The 27089-nt window shown below is 47.6% G+C and overlaps 1 protein-coding gene across 5 annotated transcripts in view; it reads left to right on the plus strand.

The window, feature by feature from the left end:
• Positions 1-27089, plus strand: part of KANSL1 (KAT8 regulatory NSL complex subunit 1) — a 105443-nt gene that overhangs the window by 19450 nt on the left and 58904 nt on the right. For all 5 annotated transcript variants that reach the window (XM_075443780.1, XM_075443783.1, XM_075443784.1 and 2 more), the window contains one exon: positions 130-1516. In XM_075443780.1, coding sequence (XP_075299895.1) covers positions 213-1516 — 1304 coding nt within the window. In that variant the 5' untranslated portion in view covers positions 130-212. The remainder of the gene's footprint in view (positions 1-129; positions 1517-27089) is intronic.

The raw sequence follows: 27089 nt of genomic DNA on the forward strand, positions 1-27089 counted from the left end.
TGAACGCGGCGCTTGCGTGGCTTTACCAAGAGCGTGGAGTCAATAAGGCTCGCTGCTCTTGTCCGTCGTGCTTGTTTTATTTTCTGTGAGTGCAATGCCTAACTTTCTCTTCTCCCTTCCCTTCTGTAGGCTGCCCTTGGGAGAGGCAGTGGGAGGCAGTGGAGCTGGCCTCGGCACCGGGAGAGGCTGGACTTCCCGTCTCTCTGTGCTGAATGGCTGCGATGGCGCCCGCTCTCACTGACGCAGCAGCTGAAGCTCACCACATCCGATTCAAGCTGGCTCCCCCGTCCTCCACCTTGTCGCCTGGCAGTGCCGAGAGCAACGGCAACGCCAACAACATCCTCCTGGCTGCCAACGGCACCAAAAGGAAAGCCATTGCTCCGGAGGATCCCAGTTTAGATTTCCGAAACAACCCGACGAAGGAAGAGCTGGGCAAGCTGCAGCCGCTAGTGGCCTCTTATCTCTGCTCGGATGTAACGTCTGTTTCTTCAAAAGAGCCTCTGAAGCTGCAAGGAGTCTTCAACAAGCAGACAGTCCTTAAATCTCACTCTCTCTTATCTCAGTCCTTCTTGAAAACAAGTGATCTGTTGGGGAGGCAACCGGTGTTGGAATTCACTTTGGAGAATCTAAAAACAATGAGTACTAATAGCCAGCCACCTCTCCCACAAGCGCCTGTAAATGGCTTGGCCAAGAAATTGGCCAAAAGTACCACTTCAGACCATGAAAACTCTAGTTCTCTGAACGGTGGGAAGTGTGCTCCTCCTGCTGCTGCCCTCCAGGGAGTTGACTATAATGTGGGAGGTTCTGAATTGGGGGATTTGAAGACCGGGTTGACCAATTGCACTCTTCCACATAGAAGCCTTGATGCAGAGCACACAACTCCATTTAGCAATAATAGCACTGCAAACAAATCTTCCCTTAATTCCACGGAGCAACAGCGAGTGCTTGAGGGTGGCGGTGGAGAGACTAGGTTGCCCGGTGTTGCTAGTCACACTGACTTTGGGAGCAGTAAGTTGGAGGAGCAGAAACCTTCTCTGTTGGCCGGTCACCACAGTGCTCTCGACTCCGAGATGAGGACGAGGGCATTGCTGCGACGGCAGGCAGACATCGAGAACCGTGCCCGCAGGCTGCAGAAACGCTTGCAGGTGGTGCAGGCGAAGCAGGTGGAGAGACACATCCAGCAGCAGTTGGGTGGCTTCTTGGAGAAAACTCTGAGCAAGCTTCCAACTTTGGACCCCCTGAGGCATCGGAGCCAGCTGATGTTGACCAGAAAAGCAGAAGCAGCCTTGAGGAAAGCTGCGAGTGAGACAGTTACTTCAGAGGGCCTAAGCAGCTTCTTGAAGAGCGATTCGATATCAGAAGAACTGGAGAGATTCACGGCCAGTGGTATGGCCAACTTGAGATCCAGCGAGCAAGCGTTTGACTCGGATGTCACTGACAGCAGCTCGGGAGGAGAGTCTGATGTTGAAGAAGAAGAACTGACCAAAGCAGACCCAGAACAACCCCATGTACCACTGTAAGTAGCAGTCAGGCTTTGCTTACGTCTGGTGGGGAGAGAGCGAGGTGGAAGGTGGTAGGTGGAAAATCTGGATTTTATAGGAACACTTCTTTTTGATGGGCTTAGATCAAAGAAGTAATTGTTAAAACTAGTGTGGTGTGATTTGCAGCACACTCAGGCAGCACATGCAACACAGAAGATAAAATTCTTTGTGCACGTGGTAGTCGTTGTTCTTGTGGAGCAGCAGCAAGTCCTGGAAATACTGGCTGGCTGGAGTGGTGCAAGTGTGCTGCAGATACAAACCCACAGTGCTATAAACAGTTCTCTCCATGATGCGTTGGACCTGTCCCCTGAAATGAAACATTTATCTCTTTACAATGGGAATCTTTGTTGGAAACCAGTTATGTAAAGTAAGGCCAGTCTGAATCTTTGTAGCTGACAACGTACTTGTGATTGGGGAATTATTTTTTTTCGTTAAACGAACTGCCTGGGAAAAAAAACTCTTGAGAGGATTTGGTCCAAGTGCCAGTGGAAGTGTGAAGTGAGTGTGTTCTCTTCTTGAATCTGGGAAATTATTGTTGGGAATTTTCTTCTTGTGTGTGAGCTGCATTAAGCGATGACAACAGCCTCATAATTACGTTGTTAACTGGATGCTGTTTGCATAAGTATTAGGTGTCAGTTTGTGTGCGGAGGAGGAAGATGCTCGTCAAGGCAAAAGGTCTTGAGATGGGTCAAGGAAGAAGGGAAATTTTTCTTCCAAACACAAGAATTTTCCCTAATAGTGCATATCACAGTATTCTGCCCAAATCTTTTAAAAGGCCGTGTTCTGTGTCTGGTCTGTGTAAAATCTTGCTTGCATCAGTAGATGAGCTCTTCCACCCTGATGGACCTATTGAACTCAAACCTCAGTCTGTGAAGCATAGCTACGGTCGACAAAACGCTCCCTGCCGCAGTCACAGGGGTCCTGCTGGGAATGCGGACGGCTTTCCGGTCGAGGCTGGAAATAGTCACCAGGACTTTTGCATATCTGTGCTATGCTGGGTTTGCTCAGATCTCTGTGGAGAAACAACTGAACGGGTTTTGGTTCCTGTTGTCCAAAGTAATGTTAATGGCTGGCCAAGTGCTGCGTGACGCAGATTTTACTGAACTAGGTAGGTGGGCATGAACTCTGTGTGTACTTGGTAACTTCAGCATCATCCAAAAACACACTCATATGGATGAGTGCTGATAAACAGATGTTACTGCTCTTGAATATTAATTTCCAGCTAAATGTCACATTGTGTTTTGGACTGTTAGCATAGGATGAATTTCTGTACGTGAAGTCTTAAACGTGGCATGAGTTCGGCTTTCTCCCAGCACAAAGCTCATAGCTGAGCGTGTGATCCCTGCTGGCTGGACATAAAGGGCTTCCTGTGCTGCTAGAGAAGGGAGTTTAATAATTTTATTCCTGTTCTATAATGTCCACAAGCTTACTGTTGGGATTAGTAGTAAAATTGCATTTGAAAGTATTGTAATTGTTATTAGAGGAGACATTTGATTAAAAATTCTGTCCAAAGTAGTATTAAATTTCCCATATTGTGGGTTTCATAGATTAGCGTGTTGTCTAGCAAAGTGAAATTTCTTTGCCACTCATCTTAATCCCAGGAGGAAGTGTGGTATTCAGAGACATGATGCATGAAATTCTTTGCTGACTTTTCTGCCCTTCATGTTAGTCATGCCTTTACATTCCCCAACTCTCAAGTACTCTTAAAAAGCCAAAGATTTTAAAGCTAATAAAAAGAATGATCCTTCTGTTGTCTGTAGGTTCAGAAGTTGGTGTGTATGCACACTGGCATCTAGGCCAGGCCCACCAAACCTAGTTTAAAGCATGTGCCTGTGGGTATTCAGTAATTAGTCTTCCCAGCACTGGCTGTCCAGTTGGCCGAGTGCTTTGACGTTGGGTCTCACGAGCGCGGGCACTGCTGACGTTGAGGCTGAAGGCACATTTGTGCTTGTTAGCGAAGCTCCCGAAGTCAGCCCTGAGAGCTGGTGCACGCATCTGAGTGCTGCTAAATATCATTCTTTTCAACGTAGCGCTCGGAGACGGGAAGGGGAAGAGCTGACTTTTCCCCTGGGAAGGCGCCATGGGCCAGCGCATTGTAGAGAACCAATGTGACGTTTCTGTGAGCACAGGACAGCGAAGGCTTCTCGCAGGGTTGCTCAAGTATGGCTGGATTTTGCAGCTTGCTGAATGTACTTATGAGAGGGAAGACTTTTACCCTGATTGTTTTAATTTCGGTAGTGAGATGGGATATCTTAATGAGTGTGAAAACCTCTGTCTCATCCCTTGGCTGTGTGTTGTTCCTGGGTGCCCCTGCCTTCCCCGAGAAGCTGCCTGCTTGCTTCTAGACCTTTAGTGAGCGCTTTGCCACGAGCGGCGTGTCTTGTAGCTTGCTTGCAGTGAGTGGCCATGGCACTGACTGCATCTTGGATTCAGGTAGAAGCATGCAAAAGAAACAAAGATGTGTTTGCATCATGCTTAGATAAGGGCTGACCTTTGAGTTTTTCTGGTGTGGTGGCATTCCAGAGTCGATATCTGGTCAAGGACAGACTTGGAAGCATTTGTAGTGTCCCAGCCCACCTGATCTTGGCTGTAGAGCATCTCCCTGAGGAACTGCCGCTTCCCAGTAGCGTTAGGGATCTGTCGGATCCCTTTTAAAGCACTCGTAGATCTGCTGCCCAGGAAGGTGCTGTCATTCAGGTGCATAACCAGGCCATCGTGTAGCGCGTAAACAAAGCAGGGAGGGATTCGTTACACCTTTCTTGGGAGGCTGTCAGCTATGGGCTTGGTTTAACAAGGCGCTCTTGATTCTCATGCAGCCGGTGGGGAAAGCAGGCGCATGCAGACAGGGTCGGTTCACGATGCGCACTTGGGTTTGTGTGGATCAAGGACCACCGTGTCACGTTTCATTTGCTCGCAGATTGATAATCTGCAACTCTTTGTTTCACAGCTAAGATCCTCTCACGTGTCTCTTCAAAAGCGTGTGCGGTGGCAGAGCTAGGAGCAAAGAGGAGCTTTGCCCCTGCTCGGTGGTGGCGAGGGCAGGTTGGAGCCTCCCCTGTGAACTTCCTTGGCTGGGTGTGACCGTGGGCAGCGGCCGTCTGCGACTGCGAAACCTGTGCTGCGCTGGAAGAGCTGTTGTCAGCGCGGTAGATCAGGAACTGCTGTTTGGGAAAGGTGGCTCGGAGCAGGGCAGGTGAATTCCTCCCAGTGCTGGAGGGCTGCTGGCTGCGCGGTGCTGTAGCAAGTAGTCAAAGTCCTGGTGTTTCTGTGGCCATGTGCTAATACGTGTAAGTAGGAAATATTTCATGTGGCTTGTGCGTCTTTGTAGTAGTTGCTTTTCTCAGGCTGGTTAGTTTCTTTGGTTGTCTTGCATTTCACTGTAGACCAGTTTCATCAGAATTTGTCAATTATTTTTGTGAATGCAAACTGCCATTATCTAATGAACGCTCCGAACAAAGACTGTCTCTGGAGTTTCAGCACTCCACCCTTTTTCTGCTCAGGCAGCAAGTGGTGCGTGTCCTTAGGAAACTGGACAGGCTTTTCCAGGGAGGAGAAGACTCTGTGTGTAGTGAAGTAAAGATAAGGGCTGAGGAGTTGTTGGGTTCTACCAAGGCAGGGAAAGGGTAAAGCCTGGGGAGGAGGGAGAGAGGGTGAGCAGCCCGTGTTTTGATTTGTGGGCGTCCCTCCACCCCCCCTTCCATGGAGTTTTCCTTTTCTGGAAAATGAGATTTTTCTGGAGCTGTTTTTTGAAGGTGGGTCAGTGATATCTCTTCCCGCCCCCGTTTAACAGCACCTGGTTTTTGCATATTTTTGTTTGATTAGTTACTTAGGTTGAGCAGCAACATAGTTGTTAGCTGGTGAGTGGTATGTGATTTAGTCTCTGTAATCACCAACTGCAGTCAGTGTACCATGGAAAAAATGTCTGAAAAGGTGGCGAAAACAAATATTTAACTGGAACTTTTCATTCGGGTTTCTTATCTGGAAAGTCACTATTTTGATGGCAGTTACGTGAGGCGGCTGAGAGTGAAGTGTTCCCAGTGACTGAGCTGCTCACACCAGCTTTTACGAGGGTCAGAGAGTACCCGCAGTGCGTTCAGTTGTGGTTGTTACGACGCCTATGGCCATGATGCCTAAGCACACTTTAATTATCCCCATTTACTGGTGGGAAATCTGAGCACCTTCTGCACTTTGGTGTTGCAGTGAATCATTTTCCAGCCTTGGAGCCCCTGTGTTGACTATTCCCTGTGCTGCGTGCATTTCGGAATGGCTGGACTTGGAGTAGTGAGGAAGATTTCTGGCTGATACGTGCTTTTGTCAGCGCTAATTTCCAAGTCCTGAGTTGGAGAGGGATGCGTGTGGCACTTGCATCCGTGGCTGTTCGAGGGGTAGTTGCAGTTAGTGCACCAGTTGACTGAGAAATAGGATTTAGAAACTCTGATTTTTCTCCCTTGATTATATTTTTCAAGAGAGAGCATGAGAAGGAAGGCTGTATCTCAAGGGCTGTTAAATAGCATTTCTCAAATCTGGCTTCACGGAGCTGGAATTCGTATGGCAAATCCCATGCTCTGGGGACTAAGGAAGCGTTTCCAACTCATCACAAACGCGTTTCACTGACTCCGATTTGTGCAGAGCAATCCTAGAAGTCTCTCTCTGCTCTTCCTGATTTTTTATTTTTCTTGTTCTTGACTTCTAGCTGTACTTGTAGGTACTGACAGCAGTACAGTGCTTAACCTTCTGTTTTTCAGCTATTTATGAAAGCTTGCCTGTGTCGTACCTGAAGTGCCTGTAATCCATGTGCTGCTCAGCAGCGATGCTGGTCAAGAGAGACGTCCCTCAAGCGTCTTTCATTTGGAAAGAGAGAAATAGAGCAAATCCTGAACATGTTCTTGCTTTGCATTTGAAAGCAGAATAGCAGAGAGCAGTTCATTGTTCAAAAATGCTTAATCAGGTATCCAGAGTAAGTAGGACACTCTGCAAGTCCCTCTTGCTTTTAAGAAAAGAGAGCAAATGAGAACGCTGCTTGACAGAGATGTGAAGAGAAACGAGTCAGTTATTTCTCCTAGAAATGCTGGTCATAGTACACCTCTTATAGATACAATGGATGTCTAATAAGTTGTTTCTGACTTCTGTCCGAGTCTCGCTGCTCGTGCAGACCTCGCTGGAGTGCGAGGGGAGCGGAGGTTTGGTGTTCCCGGTGTGGGCACTTGCCTTGCCATCCGCAGAACGTGGTCCAGGCAGTGTCGTTGGCTTTCATCCTGGAGAGAGTTTGAGGCATTGGTTAAATTTATCTCTCAGCTGAAGTCACGGTTGTTTTGGGCAGAGCAGAAGGGAGCCAGCTCTCGGTGTTGGGTCGTGTGTGTGAAGAATAACAGTGGAGCCCAGGGCTGTGGCACAGGAACGCGTTTGAATTTGGTGTGTGGGGTGTTGAAGGCAGACTCAGCGTCTTTCTGCGTCTTGCTTGCAGATGGCCTCGGTGCTTTCGCAGGGTTTTGGGTGGTTCTGTTCGGAGTCAGGTCTGCTCTGCCTGTGTCCTGGGCTGTGGGGTTGCGCTGGGCTGGTTTGTGAAAGATGATGTGGAAGACTGGAAATGATTTGGTGTCTGGCACCACCAGTAAACTGCATTTTGTGTCTCTAGCCCTCACACAGTGGGGCAGCGAGTAAGAACGGGCTCTAGTTCAGATTTTTTAGGACTTGTGGGTGACGCTTTGGATAGGGTTGCATAAATATTTACTTTTCATAGGAAAAAGCCTGTCACAGCATCTGAAGCAGCAGGAAAAAAATGTTTGAAGTTTGTGAACTGGCGTTAAAGACCTGGTGGGGTAACTCCTCTGCTTTCCTACAATCTCATGTGAAATTGAAGTTAGTGTTTGAGCAAGGGAAAGGGGCCCCATTTAAAGCAGATCTCTAATATTGAAGTCGAATATACTGATGTGGGGGATGGGAAGAAGACTTGTGTTACATTACACCAGCATCTGTAGGCAGCTACAGTGTAGAGCTGTGTTTTATTCCTGCTAATACTGACACAAGATGAAAAGTGCCTGCATGGCTAAGATTAAAGCTGGAGCAGTGGCAAATGTGGGGCTTCCTGAAAGAGATTGCGAAGGCGCTTCATGGATGTGCTTTTCTTCCTGAAGGATTTTGGTTTTCATTACACGGTAACATGGGCTTTTTTTCCTCCCCCTCCTTTGTTCTCTCCTCCAGCAGATACGTTCTGGTTGCACTAGCTCAGCAGCACTGCGCTAGACTTCCAGCTGGGGGAAAATGTTTTCCTTGCTAAACTGGCACTACCCCAGCAGATTTTTCCACAGAGCGTGTTTTGGGCACACCCTGGATATGGTGCGTTTTGCAAGTGTCTGGTTTCGAAGGCTCGGAGAGCTGGGTGGCTTTAATGGGCTGTCCTCAGATAAAACGCTTTAGGTAGAACTTAAAAAATTAACGTGGGTTTTACTTGCTGGATTTCCGAATGAAAGGAAAAACTTAAAAATACAAATAGGTGGAGGCCTGTGTATTGACTGGTAATTCAGCTGGGAAGTGGAAAGAGAAACTTCATTTGCGGTTGAGTCCGTTGCAGTTGCCCTCCGTGCCTGGAGCCAGGTGGGAACCAGGGATGGTTCTGCTCTCGCTGCAGTCGGGTTGTCTCTGACATCCTCTGGTTGTGGCTCTCTGCATTTGAAACGCTTGCTGATGTGCTGGGCGTAGTGAAACTGCTTGCTTAAGTAACATCCAGCTTCCCCCCCCTCCTCTGACCTTGGCTGTGATAAGGTTACTTTCTGGAATGCCTGCTCCAGCTCTGACCTCGGCGCTGAACAAGCTATTTATGGGAAAGGGTACCTGGCACGGGGTGCTGAGTTAAGGATTTGGTTCATGGTGCCTGGGATTTCCGTGTAGAACGTGCTTTTTTCATTAAATTGCATCGCATCAGCAGTGAGGGGGGAGACACTTTGGTGAAAGAGAAGGTTTAAAAGGCGACAGTCAGAGACGTGTGCTGTTGAGAGCTTCAGTTCACTGAATTTGTTCGGAAGATGGAGTGTCTCAAAAATCTTGCTGCATGTTGGTGCTGTTGAAGGTCGCTCTCTTGTTGGCTGCACCTCCCCGAGTCCAGCTTTGTGCTGAAACACGCTTCTTGTTCCAGCGCCTGGCCGGGGCTGGGTGTTGTACCCGAGCAGGGAGGTCAGCGCGGGGATGGAGGTAAAGCTCTGCTGTTCGTTGTACGCCGTCAGGTTAGCGAAGGTGAGCAGCTTGGCAGGTGGCTGTTTTCTCCCTGGTGCTCGTGTGTAACCATGATGTCTCAATTGCAAAACGAGATGTTCCCGGCGATAGTGGTGGCAGAGTCCGGCTGGCACATCTCGCGACGCTTCTGCTGCTGAGGCAGGTTCCTTGGTGCTGGCTGATGAATGAGCAGAAGCACGCTCCTGCCAGAAGTGTTTTAGTTCTCAGAGGTACTCAGCTCATTTTAAGGAGTTCTAACTCCCCTTGTCCATTAAATACGTGCATGCTTACAGTGTAAAATACATCACTTGTGTTGTCTCTCACCTGTGTAGTGGAACAGTCACGGGGAGTGGGAGGAAGGGGTATTCTGAGACAGATCTCCCGGCAGTGTTAGGTGTCTCCTTGCAGCACCGTCCAGCACTGCGTTTGTCCGATAGTTTTGAGCGTCGTTTCACTTCAAAAGTGCCTCCCGACGGGGTGGATTTGTGAAATGTGACTTCATTTGGCTGCTTGCTTAACAAAACATGCAGTAACTTAAAGCAATGCAAACTCCCCCCCCCCCCCCCGAACACCCCCCACCATCATGGTGATTTTTTTTTTTAATTAGGCTCAAAATGTTTGGTCATCAAATTACCGAAAGAGGGAAATAAGGAGGATCGGGGTGCTCCATAGGCAGCAGAGCTTTGGGCTTTTGTATTTGTGACATTTTAGTGGTTTCCATGGTAACACATAACGATGTTGTAAGAAATGTTGCAGGGATTTTATTTGTGTAAGGGAGGACTTTATAATATTAATGGAAGGCAGTGTGAATCGGAGGGAAGTCTAATTGTATTTTCTGTTGGGAGCAGAAAGATTGATGGTAGGTAGAGGAAAGTCATTTAGCGTACTGTCCAGAGCGAACAGCCATCTGCAGATGGAGCTTGTCTTGGCCAGCAAACAGAAAATAAGAGAACTTCAGTCATCTTGGGAATGTCTGCCAGAAAGTCTTCCCTCCTGATAACTGCAGGTAGAGCTCTGGAAATATCTGCTGTTGCTTGTTCTCCCAAGTCTGGGTAAAAAATACTTTATTTCAGAAGTACTTTTCGTCCCAGCCCATGTGCAGTTGGAGCTCATTGCCTTCTTTTATGATACTGGTTAAATGTTTGGAGCCGTTACCCCGTTTGCATTCGTGGGGTTCTCTGCAAGCTTAGTCGGGTTAAAAATTGGGTGTCTCCATTTGGAAGCCGTTGTAGTCGAGTGGCTCAGAGCGCTTTACAGGCAATCTGCATTTAGTGAATTCCCTGGCGGCTCCCACTTAATGACCAATATTGAGCTTTTGCTGTTGCAGGGCTGGTGATGTTACATTGCGTTATCAAATCTGGCCCACTCGAGTCAGAAGCAAAGGGGGGGTTGTGTAGATGCAAGAGGCAGAAATCGCAAAAAGTGGTGTCTGGAGGAGAAAGGGTTTAGAGAGGGGTGTTCGCCTGCACCTGTTGAAGTTGGGTGTGAGCTTGAGTTTGTGGGTCAGCAGCCATCCACCTAGCCCTGTGTTTCCCCACAGTTCAGGGAACAGAGGCAGTGGAGGACAGTGAAAGGCCCTTCAGTTTAGGTGGCTTTGCAATTAAATCACTTGTAGGAACCCGGCAAGAAATTCCAACTTGACAAATCGGCTTAAACATCAGTGCATGCATTTCTCACTTCCGTGTGTCTTGTCTGTGGTTTTCTGTTATCAAGTTAGATATTTAATCTTTCTATTATGAAGTTAGGTATTGAGTCTTCTGAACTTCTGGCCTTGTCCCGATAGCTGGTGACTGGGAAGGTGCCGTGAGCCAGTCCCCGTGATGGTTGGTGCCCTCGGGATGCAGCTCACCACTGGCCGGATGCTACCAACGGCTCCTTGCTGGGCTCTGCATGGCCGCTTGCTGATCTTCCTCTGTCGGAACTGCAGAGCTTGGGCATAGTGACAGCCGGTTCTGCCCTGTTGTCCGCATCAGAAGCTGGCTGGTAGGCAACAGGTTTCTTCTGCCCATTTAGCTTTGGAGAGGACACCTCTGTCTAATGCAGCAGCACGTGGTCCTTGTTCGTTCTGGGCCTCTGGACGGTGCAAACGTTGCTGCTCCTTCTCCTCCGTGCCCTCGGTGCTTGCAGGCACTGAGTGAGGAGCAGCTTCACTGGTGGGCTGTATGTGCTTGTGGAAGTCGGTTCTCACCACATTATGCCGAGTAAAGAGGCGTTGCATTGCAGGAACAGAGATCAAATCATAAATAAACTCAGTGCTTTGCACCTTGGCTTTTCTTTTTAGTTTGCATCTGCATTCTGGGTGGTAAACGCACAGTGTGCTGCTGTCACCTGCAGAGACTGGCCTTAAAAGTGCTGGAGGAGGAGGTTAATGTGTTCAGAGGGGCGCGGCAGTCGCCGGTGGCCTGTGCATGCCTTGGGTGCTTTTCCTGCCCCCCTCAAGAAGGTATGGGGCAACCGCTCCACGATGCGCGTTGTTCACCCGCGGTCTCTCTACCCATTGCCTTCAGGTCCTGCCCTGGGTGCTGTGGGTGCCAGCACCAGGACAACAGAGTACCCCTCTGTGCTGGCACGTGGAGCGGGGCAGGGGTCTGATCCAGAGGCGAGAGCTGAGCAAGAGACAGGCAGCTTTGGAAGGGCTTTGATGCTCGGTCGCCTTGGCTTGGCATGGCCTTGGCAGCTTCTGACAAAGTCTGACTGCTGTGGTCCCAGTCTCTGACTTGGATGGCTTGATGTGAAGAGGTGATGACTCTCTGTGTTCGTGGTGGCTTTTTTCTCTGCTGCAGGCTCACATCCCAGTGGCCAAGGGGAGAATATTTCTGTTTTGCAGCCGTTGCTATTCCTAGGCTGGGACGGTAGCGTGAATAAAAGTCGCACCAGCTAAATCTGCCTATTTTTGTGTGAATTGGAGCCCTTCTCCATGTGACTTCTGGTATTCCAGTGCTGGCTATTTCAAAAAAAAAGAGACAATTAGCCTTCTGTGGATCTGCATTTTGAATGCAGGACACTTGCAGGGCTCTTGCTCCATGTATGCAACATTTTGTGGTATTGGCTTTTTACTGTCTCAGACTAAAACAAGAAAATTATTCTCTCTGCTCCTTCTGTGTTGTAGGTAGCTCTCCTACCATTTGCAGAAATTACTGGAAGTCAAAGGGAAGATGCTGTTTATACTGAGACAGCAGAAAATAACCTGAAGAAACAACCAGTCTTTCAACGGATTAACCACTTTTCCTACGTTAAGTCAGATTAAATGAATACAGATTAATTTTGAAGTATTTTTCATCATAATATACACACCTGAGTGTCATCTAATGGCTTCTCAAAGGTTCGGTGTTCATATACTGGTCAAAGCCTTACCATTTTAAAGAAAATAAATCTGTTTGAGTAGTAGCCAGCCACTTAAAGAGAATTCTTTGGTGTGATGATTCATATTGTGCTTAAAGACAGCTCTCCATATGCAGCCCTCGCTCATTCCCCCTACTATCCCCCTCTCACTGCCCCTGGAAATGGGCGAGAAGCCCAAAACAACTTAACTCTTGGTTATTTAAACCTATTTTTAGTAAGTGATACTTACAGCAAATCTTACCTGAAGGCTTGGATTGACATTGTCTTGTGTATTAGATCTTAAACTGGCTTACCAAGTGTGTAACTTTGCTGGGGTTGTTTTTTTCAGCTGCTTTTTTTATGAACATGAGCCGTTCTTTGAATTCTTACGAACAGGCTGAAATTACATCTGTCTCCAGTTACGAGTTCTGTACTCTTTCACTCTTTTGTGTGAATCTTTGACTTGTCAAATGTGCCCTCGCTCCCTCCCGTGTTAGCTCTCCTCTTGTGTTAATGTTCAGGTCGTTTTAACGCGAGGAGTCTTAGTTCCTTCTGCCGCTGATTCTCCTGCGTGCTGGCTGTTGAGGTAGCATTTATTTTCAAAAGAGGCTCCTCTGTAGAGGGAAAGCTTTCGTAACCCATCCTGGTTGTCATGGCACAGATCTGCCTTATTTCCCCCCCTTCGCTTGCCGTTACCGGGCGTGCTTTGGTTATGCTAAACTCGTGAAACCAAATGCCTCTTCAGGCAGGGTACAGGTAAGCCCTGGTCAGATTAGCTGCTCCGCAAACTGCGTTGCTTATTTTACCTATGTTTTCTTGTGCTTGAGCAAGTGAATTTGTGTGCTAGGACGAGGCACTCTTCTATGATAAATCAAAGTGGCTGGATTAAGCCTTTCGGTGGCTTGATGAAGAACTAGTGAAAATGATCAACTGTGTTCACATGCACATACAGAATTCAAGTAAATTTTTCCCCTATGCGTGTATGATTTTCTTTCCCCTTTGCTCTTTCCCTCTCCCCAATGGGCAGTAGTCGCATGTTTGCCATCTCCTCCGCTTTGTGTCCTGTGGTGATTTCTGCAGCAGAGCTGCTTCTGCACCCAGGTTTGCACAGTACTGGGGTCAGTGGTTGGGGTGCACAGGATCTCTAGGTGTCTTGCACCCGCTTTCCTCTTTGCTCCTTCCTTTTTCCATCCTTCCCGCAACTCAGAGATGGTATCTGAAAACTTCATGGCGCTCAGCCTCTTCAGTGCTTGAGAGGAGAAGATGCGTAGAAAATTTTGTGGGGTTTTTCTGCATTGTTGTCGTGTCTGTGAAGGCTTTCATCATAAATTCCCAGAAGCTTTTAGTTGTGATGCTTGAAGCAAGCGATGACCGTAGGACTTCAGCGTCGGGGAGGTAACCTCCACGGTCTCTTGCAGTGGTAACGAAGTGGTCCCCACTAATGCTGTAGCTGAGTGTTACTCGGTGAATCTGCCGTAGGAGTCCTCTCGTTATTGTTTCGCTCTGACGTTGCGGCACTCCTCAGAATCGCTTTCATCTAGTTCTTGTCTGCTTGTTAGCAACCATCTGCATCCAGAGCACTTGGCTGCTTTAAATGTTTGCTTTATATAATTGAAACTTTCCCCCCCTCCTTTTGGAGTTTTGTAGTAGGAGATTTTTTTTTCCATCTCTCTCTGATGTAGGTGTTTGAATTTCTCAACTAGTCAAACTAGTCCATAAAGTAGTCTTCCTGTTCTGCGTCTTGCTGTAGTAGTAGTCGTACTGGAAAAATATTTGTTTTCACTTAAATTTGTTAAGCTTGGGAAAAAAACTGTGTAATCTTCCTTCCAGTTTGAGAGATGGAAAACAAAATTTCCAAGAACACAATCTGGCGAAGCCTTTTCTCCCATTAATTTCTTTTTGCTCTGGTCCTGTAGAGATTGACTGGAGTTTTAAAGTGAGTTTGGATGCTTATTGCCCAGCGGTTGGGGATTTTGGTCCGATGAGAGATCCTGGGATGTGTGTGTGCCTGTCCTTGCTGCCCTTGAGAGCTGCTGACCTGTTACAAATGGGAGTATTAATTGAAGTAGTGCAGCTCTCATGTGTTTCACTTCATTTCAGAGAGTAACTTGTCCAAAAGCGTCTTGCTTTATTTGTTTAGCTGATGCTTGGCGAGATGAAGGAGGTTCTGAGAATTTGTGATTATCTACTTAACTGTGGCTTACGCTGTTGTCTCTTACAATGCAGTGGAGCGAGTAGGTAGCACCCCTCCTCCTCCTCTCTACTGCAGAGGACAGCAGCTGCCCAGCTTCCTCAAGGATTAATCATCTCCATCGTACCTCTGATCAGTTTTTAACAGACATTAGGGCAGAGAGCTGAACAGAAAAGCGCCATCTCTCACTTCACAGAAAGGTCTTGGAGAATGCAAAAATCTCACTTAAATACACCCCTTTTTTAATCGTTGTAATTGCCTGTTAGCTTAGTGCTGGCTAATATCACTTTTAAAGTCCTGGCATTTGTTGCAAGAGGTTGTGTGATAATGTCAGAGGGACATTTTCCCTTCCTACCAATTTTTTTTGTTTTGCGTTTTAAGCTTAAAACATCTGATCGTCTCTCGTACTGGTCGTGAACTCTCTCGCCCTTGGAGCGAGATGGCAGTACTGAAGTACAATGGCTGCGTTCTGGTTCTTACCACTGCTCGTTCCAGCTATGCTAATGAAAAAAATTTGTCATAATTCTTCTAGAGCTGGGAATCCTCTAGGTCTGGGGAAGTGAAAATGCGTAATAGTTTGGCTGTTGAGCCCGCTTGGCCCTTTGGACCCTTTGAGGCTGTGTAGTAATCGATGTGCAGCGGTGGCTCTTTGTTTCCAGTACAATTACTTTTGTGTTGGCTTTTGTTGTGAAATGCTTGGCTTCAAAGTTTTTGAATGCATTTGAAAATGCACCATGTGTTTCACGCTTTCTTCTGACATGTGCAAATAACGTTGTCGTGACTCAGAAGAAGACGCTGTCCGAACGCGGCCAAGTCTCGGGTTCAGCCCAGTATAATTCGCTGTGGTGGCAAACGATCTGGTTCGTAGCGTGATCGTGCGTCCGACCTTGGGTGGTTCAGTCTGTCAGCCTGACAACATTGTTTGCAGCAGATTTTGGAAATGTCAGTAGGTTGAGGATCAGTGTTCTGTTCTTTGCTTTGCGTGAACCTTTTTAGATTTCATCAAGCATTAAGGTCTGGAAGGTGACGTGGTACTACGAACTATTTTCATTTGCTGCCTTTGCTTACGGATTGCTTGACTGCAGGTTGCCACAGCTCAGTTTTTTCGGCTCTTGTCCTGGCTTCTAGACATGTCAATGTGACATGCTTTGCTTTTGCCTAGAAATAAACAATAAAATAATAAAAAAACACCTAGTATTCGCTTCTATAGAAAAGGATAGCTCCTGGAAAGTAGTGACTGTAAGGTAAGGAATGCTCCATTCGCTTCCCCTCCCTCTCCCCCAAAAGAATCAGAAAACGCTCCTGAAATAAACCCATCTCTTACAAAAACCTCCAGAGGAGGTTGATCTCATGAGTTTCTGAGAACTGAGGAGGGTTGGGGTAGTGATGGAAGCCCTGCCTCTTGTATGAGGTGTTTCAGTGCTGCCAATCAAAACATCTTCTAAAAATACCCCATCTTCTAGAAGAATCTATTCTTGCAAATCGGAGCCCGATATTAAATAACGTTCTGTTGATTGCGAAGGATCCGAAGTAAAGAAGCAAACCAATATTTGTCTCTTCTCCCTTTCCAACTCTTTATTAAATTGCTGGATGTTTGTTGCAGGCTTCGCACAGGATACAAATAAAATTAATCTGAACATGAGATCCTTCCAACAATGTGGTGCTTGGACTGCAAGAGAGTTTGCTCAGAAGGTGGAAAATGGCTTGCTTTGCTCTACAGAGACTTTTTTTCCGTCGCATGCCTGGTGTCTTGGCATGGAGTAAACATTATCTAGTCCTTTTGAAAAGGCCTGAAGTAGAGAGGGTGTCTTGGCTGAACCTGATTGAAAGGGCTGGGAAAAATCTCTCCAAGAAAAATAAATTTCTGGTGGAGCAGCCAGTGGTGTGTGTGACATGAACCACTTTCGGAGGGATGGGGTGGTAGAAACAGAGCAGTCTGATTTGGCTCCAGGCATTATGTGCGAAGTAGGAGGGTACAGTTAAGATACAGCCATCTCCTTTAGTCTAAAATAATTCTGTTCTTGGTGTTTTCTCACCCGTTCTTGTTCCTGCGGTATCTCTTTCCGCCTTGTACCCTCTATTTTTCCAATCTTCTGTAGATGTTACAGAAGAGCATCTCCCTTTCCTCCTGCTCTGTAGGCCGCAGAGCCAGGTACCTGCTGAGTCTGGTGATGGGGATCATGGCTCCTGTTGGGGCACAGGCACTTGCCCAGGAGGGACCGCATTGCCCGAAGCGCTCTCAGGGAGATGAATCTTGTAGGGCTGCTGGTGTCGGGTTCTGGAGGCTGTACAAACCTGCTGGGGTTATTAGTTTGCAGAGGTACAGTTCATAGGGCTGTGTTTGCGTAGGGAGGGAGAAGAGATGAAAACCCTGGCTGCGGTGACAAAGGGACGTTCCCCCAGGCTGTCGTCTGTTCCTCCCCAGGTGCTGCGGCGTTGGGGTCATCTTTTCTGTTTGTCCATGGTCGCCCCTTCTCCCCATCCAGCCCCTTGCTCCCAGTGTTGTGACTTAGGGACTCCCCTGTTTGCGTTAGCAACAGGGAGGAGCAGCGGAGCGGTGGCAAACCTGCCGCGTCTGCTTGATACAAACCCGCATTGTCCTTGACGAGGAAAGAGCCTTCCAGTAATTCACCTTGCCAGCAAGAAAGGGGATTTTTTTTTTTTTTTCTCAAAAGAGCAGCTGAGTTGTTTGAAAGCAGTGCAATGGTTAGTGACACCAAAGGAGAATACACTTCTGTGGATAGGAAATGCTGCTTAATTGCTGAAGATGGCAGTTTATTCTTTCAGTCTATGGAATTTCAGTCTGTGTGAAAACCAGAAATGTGGCTGTGAACTCATTATTTTGATTTCTTGCTCACTGCCTCGACATACTAGAAAGCATCTTGCACTTGCAGAATCTTTCTGTAGCTAAATGAGATAATGAATACTGAATTCTGTGTAGCTTTTTTTATAAAGTATCGGAGGCATTCTGCTCTTTTGCAGGATTGTGTTGATCATTAGCAACTTAATGAGTTGAAGTACCGTGGCCACATACAGGTGTGTAGACAGACCAACAGAACGCTGTGACGAGCTGAAGGAGAATTCAGGTAGCACTGAGACCAGAAACAGGCTGCGGAGACCCGGAGCCGTAGAAAGAAATGCGATTGCCAGTCCATTACCAAACAGTAGCTGAATCCGACTGTTCTGAAGTAAAACTGGTCTCGTGTTCCCTTTCGCATGTTGGCATACAATCCATTTTTAGCTGTTTGTATTTTTTAAACTATAGCGAATTGTAAGTGACTTGTATGAATTCATAGTGAGTTGTGAAAGCCTGGAAAGATGTCTGAGCATTTTGGAGTGTGTGTGTAGGTACGCAATGTGTGCGTGGTATACAAGAAACTCTTTTAAAAAAGAAATTTCTATGTTTAGTTATATCCCGGCAGTTTGCCTTTGAGACCCTTGCTCTGATCGCCTTAGTTTCGGAAATGGTTAAATTCATTGGCTGTTGGCTGTGAGGAGGAAATCAGAAATCTGTTTTTCAATGTAATCAGAATATAATGTTACTAAAGCAGGTTTTAGGAAGAGCAGGGAGCGAGGCGTAGGTTAATAGGGAAAAGCAAGCGTGTTGAAAATCTGAATGTGAAATCTTGATGTGTGTGACAAGTTGCTCATCGTACAGCCAAGTCACCAAACACGCCGCCTGCTTTGTTTCTTCAAATCCAGAACTCAGTCCTGCTCTTTCTCTACATGTCAATAATTTTATTGCACAGAGGGACTTAGACTGGACCGCATAACTCTGTTCCTGTAGCCATTTTTGCGTGCTTTAAAAGAAAGTATTCAAACTAAGTAGGAGGATCTGCTCTTTGTGGTAGATTTCACTCACGTTGGTTAGAGGTTGTTTTAAATTTTGAAACATGAGGTTTAGCGTCTCTTCTAAAACTTGTTGTAACTTCATGTGGGCAACCATATGCAAAATACTTCAACGTGGCTAAATTCTTGGTTGGTTTGGTAGCCTGCTGGAGGAGAGTTCAGTAGTCTTGCGTGACGTTTTGGGTGTTCGTTATTTGTAAGTGGCAGTTTTCAGAAATTCATTGAGGTTTCTCTTAATTGCTCTTTCCCCCTCACTTCTCTGATAAGCGCTGCCATCAGAACCAGCAGGGTATGAAGGCCACACCCCTGCTGCAGCTCGTCGTGCCTCGGCACCTTGGCCAAGCCACCTCCAGTCTTGCCTTTAGAAGCTGAAGATAGAGCTTGTTAACCCCCACCTCCTAAGAAAAATAAAACTCAATCTCAAAACTGAGTTTACCCAAGTTTAGCAAGTGGAGCATCTCATATTGCATGAATTTGTTTTTCAACAGCATTTTCACAGAATCCCAGCATGGCAGGGGTTGGAAGGGACCTCTGTGGGTCACCCAGCCCAACCCCCTGCCCAAGCAGGGTCACCCAGACCAGGCTGCACAGCACCGCATCCAGGCGGGGCTGGAATATCTCCAGAGAAGGAGACTCCACAGCCTCCCTGGGCAGCCTGGGCCAGGGCTCCGTCACCCTCAGAGGGAAGAAGTTCTTCCTCGTGTTCAGCTGGAGCTTCCTCTTCTTCATTTTGTGCCTGTTGCCCCTTGTCCTGTCGCTGGGCACCACTGACAAGAGTCTGGCCCCATCCTCCTGACACCCACCCTATATGATGCCGACATTAATGCCTAAAATTTTGCCGACAGGCCTGGAGATGCTTTGCCTTGGTCCAAGAGGTTCTCGGGGAAGTTGCAGTCTCTACAGAAGGCTGCTGATGGAGTGGTGTTTGGTGCTGGCCAGAGAACCGGTCAAGTTGCCTATGGTTTTTAACGTGGATGACTTGTAGAGTGAAGCAGCTCTGTGGTCAGTGTGTGTGGGGGTAAGGGGCTATTGGATTGTTGGTCAAATTTGTGAGAAAGCTGAAGGTGCAATCGGTTTATATTTTTCTTTTTTATTCTCTTGCTGTGGGGCTTGTTCTTTCGATTCCTATAGCACTCGAATATTGGACCTCGGAGCTCTGGATGTCAGAGTTTGCTGCCTGGCTTCTGGGAGCAAGCTTCTGCAGCGGGTAATAGAGCACGCGGTCTAGCTTCTGCACTGCTAATATTTGATTTGTTGTAGCTTGCTATGGCAAAAGCACAGCGCTGTTACAGAAGTAGCTTTTGGAGGTGGGACTTGTCAGTAAGAAGAAAACAGCTTATAAGCTTTGCTTTACAAGCCTTCAGGTGGAATTAAGGGGTTGCAAATAAATTGTTCTTAAACTAAACTGAGTGCAGTTACCGGTTTGTCTAGGACTTTGTTTCTAAGATAGAATAGACTTCTTGCAGCCTTTTTTGGACGTTCTCGTTGTGTATCAAAGGATATAAATCATGAGTTCTTTGCCACCTTATGAAGGTCAAAGTCTGGAGCACTGTGTGTCGGTCTGGACTGGTGCGTCTGAGGAGGAAAGCTTTTCTCAAAATTGGTAACTGCTGCTTTTTAGCTCCCGTGGGCCTTACTATTTCCACTCACACCCCCCTCCCCACCCCCTTTTTCATCCAAACTGGCAACTGAAGTACATGGCACTGCAGTTTTAAATAGAACAGGGTATATTGCCTGTATTTCTGTGTCTCAAGTAGCAGCTGTAACTGGTGTGCCTATTGCCAGAGCTCTGCAAGGATGGGGCTTTTGCAGCCTGTTAGCAGGAACAGTTAGCATAGTTTGCTTGCAGAGATTTCTTTTTCAAGTAAAGCAAGTATAGATAATGCTTGACTGAAGCCCAGGTGGGTTTTGCAGCATTTTTTCCCTTAGAGAAATAAGGGGAAAGTGCTACTCTGGGACGTAGACTTCATCTGTGAAATGTGGCTAAACGTCCTCTTGTAACTCTTCCCTGGTGAATGCGAAGCATCTGTGCTGTCTGTATAACAATTTGCATCAGGTTGAGGAAGAGCAGGCAACTGTTTGGATCAAAATGAAGTAAGCATGGTGGCATCTGGAACCTCCATCACAGTGTTGTCCTCTTTCCTTGGCCTCGTGAGACTCTGAGGTTCATCAGACCGCTGTGGCCACCTCTGCTGTACTCACTGTGAGTTTTTCTAGTCTTAACAGGTGTCTCCCTGAAAATACGTGCCAGTATTTCTGTCTGCTGGTGAAGAACAGTGTGCCTTTGTTGCTGTTCGGAGAGAGAAGGGAAGCCAGCCAAGTTCAGTGCTGCTTCATGGCAGAACATATCTCATTGCTTTGAAGTCATGTAGTTTTAAAAATAAGATCACCTAGACTGTAGCTCTGAAATGCTTTATTGCAGTCACTGAAATATGTTCCAGTTAGCAACACATTCTGCTACTAAAATACCTTCTAGTAAAATTCTGTCCGGTTTTTAGTCATTTCTTTGTTACTGCTCTGATGTTTAAGAAAGAACCAGTTCTTCTGCATCCTTTTGGGTGACGTATAACAGGCCCCAGAATTCATCTAGCCAGTCCTCTTTCTTGGTCTCCGATTTCATCTCTGCCAAATAGCTGTCCTCTAACTCTGGGCAAAAGACTCTTAGAGACTGGCTGTCTCTGATTCCTAGGAGACCAAAGCAAAGATCCTGATGCAAAGAAATACTGCCTGTCAAAATCAGAGCTGTTAAAACCGATGCATAGGTGGCATTTTCTGGAGGGTGTTCAGACGAGGTCGATGATTTACCCACTCCTTTTCCTGGGAATCTCTGAATCTGGGTGCAGTTGGTAGTTGAGAAAGATCAGGGTGTTCTGCACGTGGGAGTTTGTGGGAGGAGAGTGTTGGTGGCAGTCGGGTGGCTTTGTGAAGTTTTTTCTTACAGGTCTTAGAAGACAAAATTCTTGGAAGATGTAACAAAACATTTGCTCCCTTTATAGCAGTTGGGTTTCCACGTGAGAGTTTGTGCGTGTGTATCCTCACCATCTCCCTCCTTCGAAAAGGAGCTTACTGTGGAGCTGGGAAGGACGTGGTGTGTTGGGCTGCTGGAGTTCAACAGCAATGCATTTAGTTTAACAGAACCCTCCTCGAGACCCAAGCCTCCCAGGAATTCCCAGCGCAGATTATCAACGCCACGGTTCTCCTCTGCGTCTGACTCAGGTCTGTCTTTCCTCCTCCTGAAGGGTAAGGAAAGGCACCTTGGGGAAAGGTATCGAAGACTCACGGTGCTTGGTCTGAGCACCCTTCTGGTGTCAAACCCCCGTACAGCAGAGTATGGGATTCCCTTTGCACTCTCAGATTTGCACTCTTGCCATCCACATTCTGAAGCTGCTTGGTCATTGAAACAACTTTGGTACACTTACGAAATTCTTGTCAGGTTTTAGCTTGGTTTTGTAGCATCCTTCCTTTGCAGTAGCAACAGCTTTCTCGTGTGCTGCAGAACAGCACAGCTGAATGTACCAAAAGACACTTCTTTGAGCCTATGTTGGAAATAAAAGCCTATGGAAGAGAGAGGGAGGTTACTACACTGTTTGATCAGATGTTGGCTTCCTTCCCAGTGTCGGGGCTGGGACCCTTTGGAGCCCTATTGCAGAAGAACAACAGAGCAGGGAAGATTCAAACCAGCAGCGAGCCCGTCCCGGTGCTGCTCTGATCCTTTGGTGGTCGCGCTGCATGGTGAACTTCAAATAGCTGATGCTCATTTCTGAGAATGTCATGAACTCCGCGGTTTGTGTTCTTCTAGGAAAACCTCTTGAGTGGGTCTTAAATCATGTGTATGTGGCTAATTTAAAACACCCCTTAAACTTGCAGCGTATCCTTTCTGTGTGGAAGAGCCCGCTCGTGCATACAGCGTGAATTTGTCTTCTGCAGGAAGCACGAAGCATGTGATTTGGACACCGCCCTTGGGAGGATGATTTCTTATGGCTGAAAGGGCTTCTGATCAGTCTTGAAATAAATTGCCTTTATTTCATTCTCGTGTCTTGCCAAATACCCTAAAGCTGTATGTCCACCTTCTTTCCCAGCAGTATTGGGAGCTGTTGGATAGAGCCAAATCTCCTGCTTCTGTTCCAGTTACTCTGAAAGAAAAGCTTTAACGGGGACTTTTTAATTTCCTTGTTAGACAGGTGAGAATCCACATGGGGGAGAGATTTTGCGATACCTGCATTCTTACTGCATGGGAAAGATTTTACTTCACAGCTCTTCCCATCTCTTCAACACCAAAGTCTGTAGTGAAGCTGTTTTGTGGAGAATCGTGGTTAGAAGGTACCGTGAGCACATGGATGCTCAGACCATTAAGTCTGCCTTGGATCGTGAGGTGTATGTGAAAATGTATAAAAGCTGTTATGTTCTTCACCAGTACACACCCTTTCCTCCTTTTCAGGAAAGTTAGTGTTAATATCTGGGTAACTCTTGCAGCTGTGGTTTATGGCCTCAGCAACTGCTTGTTTTTGTTGTGATTGCAAATACTCGAGCATCTTCTTGTTCTCATTAGGTTAAGGATGGCTCCCTCTGTCAGTAGTAAAGGCTTGAGTCATGAGCTTGGGATTCAAACATGTGAAACACTTGTGGTGAGATAAATTGGAATGTAAGTTGTGGCCTGCCAGCTGCTCGCTGGTGGCCGTGCGTGTTCTTGTCCTGTTGCATTTTTCACCGAGGAGTAGGGCCTTTGTGTTGCTGTAGGATGGGGGAGTGCAAGAAGCAGGTACTGCACGTCACCTAACGCAAGGCGTACTCTGCCTCGCTTCACCCACGCTGGGTTGCTCAAGGGTGTGAGTTCCCCTGCGCCTTGGAGCAGTTGAAAGGCTCCAGCCTGAGCACTGGAATTCTGGAGGCTGAAAGCTGGCACGGGGATGTACAGATATTGCTGTTTTCTAATGTTAAATATAATCCTTCACTTGAACAGATTAATAAATAAAGCCATTGGGCAATCGCACGCAGATGCCTCTTGTCCTCCTGGCACAGATAAATAAATCCTACTTGTGGATTTCGACCTCTGTTATTCCGAGAAAACAGCTCGGCTTCTGCTGGAGAGACGCTGCTGCTGTTCCCGCGCCCGCGGTGCACCCTTCGCGCTGCTTGCGTGGCCCTGGCAGGGGCTGGGGCTGCTCCGAGCTGCTTTGCTGGGCATTGTCTGGCCGTTAGTTTATTTGAGAACTGGGGAGTGTGTTCAAAAGGTTCTGTAATCAGCAAAACACTTGTCACATAAAAATTGGGCTTGTGTTTTCTGTGTTAGGATATTTGAAGTTGAAACTTAAGGGGCGGCTCTTATTTTAACGTGTAAGCTCCAGGAGAGCTAGCATATCATTTACTTTTAAATATGTATGATTATGTATGCATATAAGATTATGATAAGTAAAATACGGGGCAGGTAACGGATTAATGTCCCTCCATGTTGAAACAGGTAGTTCAAATTAAGGCAAATTCTAATTGATGGAGTTCAGTAAAAAGTTTCCTCTTTTTGACGTTTAGGGCTACGAGGATGAGGAGGGGACTGGAGCATCTCTCCTACGAGGAGAGGCTGAGGGAGCTGGGCTTGTTCAGCCTGGAGAAGAGAAGGCTGCGAGGGGACCTTAGAAATGCCTCTAAATATCTGCAGGGTGGGTGTCAGGAGGATGGGGCCACTCTTTCCAGTGGTGCCCAGCGACAGGACAAGGGGCAACGGGCACAAACTGAAGCAGAGGAAGCTCCAGCTGAACAGGAGAAAGAACTTCTTCCCTCTGAGGGTGACGGAGTCCTGGCCCAGGCTGCCCAGGGAGGCTGTGGAGTCTCCTTCTCTGGAGACATTCCAGCCCCGCCTGGACGCGGTGCTGTGCAGCCTGCTCTGGGTGACCCTGCTTGGGCAGAGGGTTGGACTGGGTGACCCACAGAGGTCCCTTCCAACCCCTACTATTCTGTGATTCTTTGATTCTGTTTTTTTATTCTGGATTTTCTTTTGACTAGTGTTTGAAACATGTCCCAGGATTTGCTCATCTCATTTAGCACATCACTCCTCGTGTTCCTGCTCTGACCGTTGTACTGCTAGACCAAGGTTAGTTCTGGATGTGTCCATCCCAGGTGCTCTTTGGAGAGCTGTGGGTGCCAGGCGTGTTGCAGGGTGTGTTCAGCTTGTCAGTCTGCAGAGGGTACCGGCTCGCCCGCCGGACCTGCCCACGCTCCCCTGCCTCGGCTGGTGCTCCCTGCGCTGCTGTCCCACCTCGCTCCAAGGGCTGAGGCCCCCAACACTGGAATTCAGAGTCCAGCTCATCCTGGACCGCTGCCTGTCTTCTCCAGCTGGTCATCATTAGTCAGCAAATGGTGTGGTGTGGGGTTTTTTTTTTGTGCTCCCTTCTCTGCAGCGAGTTGGTCTGAGCTCTGCTGCTGGCAGCGGGAATTTTCCCAGCGAGGCTGTGGTTGCAGTTAAGGCTCGGCTCTGCCCTGCTGCGTCTGATAAGGATGGGGGGCCCTCTACGGTGGGGCAAAGCGATTCCCGTACTGCACCTTCCGTTAAAGAAACTCCTTTCCTACTTTATTTTAAAATAAAAGGGGGAGGGGGAGTCAGAATTCCCCTCCTACATAGCAGCAAAACTACCATTTCTTCTTTTTCCCCTGAAACCTGCAGTCCTCTCCTATCTCTTCACAGAATCACAGAATAGTAGGAGTTGGAAGGGACCTCTGTGGGTCATCTAGTCCACCCCCCCTGCCGAAGCAGGGTCACCTACAGCAGGCTGCACAGCACCACGGCCAGGCGGGGCTGGAATATCTCCAGAGAAGGAGACTCCACAACCTCCCTGGGCAGCCTGTTCCAGTGCTCCGTCACCCTCAGAGGGAGGAAGTTCTTCCTTATGTTCAGACGGAACTTCCTGTGCCTTAGTTTGTGCCCATTGCCCCTTGTCCTGTCACTGGGCACCACTGAAAAGAGCTTGGCCCCATCCTCCTGACACTCACCCTGCAGATATTTGTAGGCATTTCTAAGGTCCCCTCTCAGCCTTCTCTTCTTCAGGCTGAACAAGCCCAGTTCCCTCAACCTCTCCTCGTAGGGCAGATGCTCCAGTCCCCTCACCATCCTCGTAGCCCTCCGCTGGACTCTCTCCAGTAGCTCTTCATCTTTCTTGAACTGGGGAGCCCAGAACTGGACACAGTACTCCAGATGAGGCCTCACCAGGGCAGTGTAGAGGGGAAGGAGAACCTCCCTCGTCCTGCTGGCCACACTCTTCTTGATGCATCCCAGGATCCCATTGGCTTTCTTGGCAGCCAGGGCACACTGCTGGCTCATGGTCACCCTGTCGTCCACCAGGACACCCAGGTCCCTCTCCGCAGAGCTGCTCTCCAGCAGGTCCACTCTTGCATTTGTGTCAGCAGCAGCCTGTTGGAGCTGACGAATGCATCCCTCCTGAGATTTTCTGCCTTCTCCGTCAGTACCCTGGGACAGTATTGTTGGTTTATTGCCCTCCACAAAACGCGTAGGAAATGCGGAGCGTCGCTGCGTGAGCGGCCGCAGCCCGGCGTCTCGTTGGCGCGATGCTCTCAGGCGCTGTAGGCAGTCGGACTGCCCGGCTCTAGGAGCAGCAGCCCAGTGTCTCGGGACTTAACGAGTCGCGGTAACGAGGACAATATTCACAACTCCAGCCAGGCTGTTTTTCATTAAGAGTAAGAAAAATGTGAAGTCCAAGGAATTTTGTAAAGGCTTTTGATATGTGAGTACTCAGTGATGCACCACAAGATCTGGAGGAAAATAAAACTTTTGATTAAAGAATAAACTCTGCTCCAGAAACTCCCTGCGCAATGCTGAGAGGCTTTTTCAGGTACAAAGAGTGAGAGCTGGGCTTGGGTATTCTGGTGAAGAAAGCTGCCTTGCTGTGGCTTTCCATCAAGCTGCTGTGCTTTTTGTCTAAGAAAGCAAGCTGCTTTGAGTGCTGCTTGTCTGAACCTCATTTGGGAACTTACTATATGTAAAAAAATATGTATAAACATTTAATATTTATCTGTAATATTTTGGTTAAACCTTTTAGAGCTTTTCCTTCACTGAAGTTTCTTATGGAAGGAGTGTGCTGTCTTGCTGTAGGGGTCAGAAAAACTTATTGGGCCCCAAAGCCGACACTTTTCAGCTCTGCAGGTATCCTGTGACTAAAGCTGCTTGTTTGCTGGTTTTAGGGATAATCTTCTGCCATGCAGGGATGGGTTTTGAGACTGTTTCCTTTAGTTTTAGGGTTGGAACTTGGCTGTGTGGATTTCTGTACCATGTCTGGAGAAAGCAGACATTTGTGTAGCTGTGTTCTGACAAGCAGAAAGACAAATTCGGAATGATCTGCCCTGGAAAGGATCCAGACGTTTTAATTTGTGTGTATGTAATTCTAGTATCTCTGCTAGAGCCAAGTCTGCTCTCCTTAGACTTGATGATAATGCTTAGCACATGTAGTGTTTTCATCTTGCAAGCACTACGCAAACATTAACTAACCTAGCAGTTAAGCTTTAAACTTTCTTTTAGCTAAGGTTGACTTTGGTTTGAAGGCAGGCTGCTATCTGCACCGTGCTGTGCAGGCTTGGTAATGTTCTCTGTTGACAGGGAGCTCGTCGAAGGATGGGCTGGCAAAGGGTGCTAAAAATAGCTGCTGATGGTTCCTCTGGGTAGCGGAGGAAAACTCAAAGCGCTTTTGAATATGAATCACTTTACTGATCTGACCAGAAACCTGGTGACCGCATAGCAGCTACTGCTCTGAGTGGAGCACCAAACTGACTCTTCTGGCGAGTCTCGAAATCTTCGTGTAGGTCGCGGTTGGGACGGTGTGGCTGATGTCATCTCCTGTCAGATGACCAGGCAGTGATGAGCTCTTGCTTCCAACTGCTCTGCTCAGGGACCCGACTTGACTACTTTTCTGGCATAATACCATGTTCCAGAAACCACAAAGCTGTCCTACCTTTGTTGCCGTACCACTGGTAATTAC

This window comes from Opisthocomus hoazin, chromosome 26 (assembly GCF_030867145.1).
Source record: "Opisthocomus hoazin isolate bOpiHoa1 chromosome 26, bOpiHoa1.hap1, whole genome shotgun sequence".
Lineage (NCBI taxonomy): Eukaryota > Metazoa > Chordata > Aves > Opisthocomiformes > Opisthocomidae > Opisthocomus > Opisthocomus hoazin.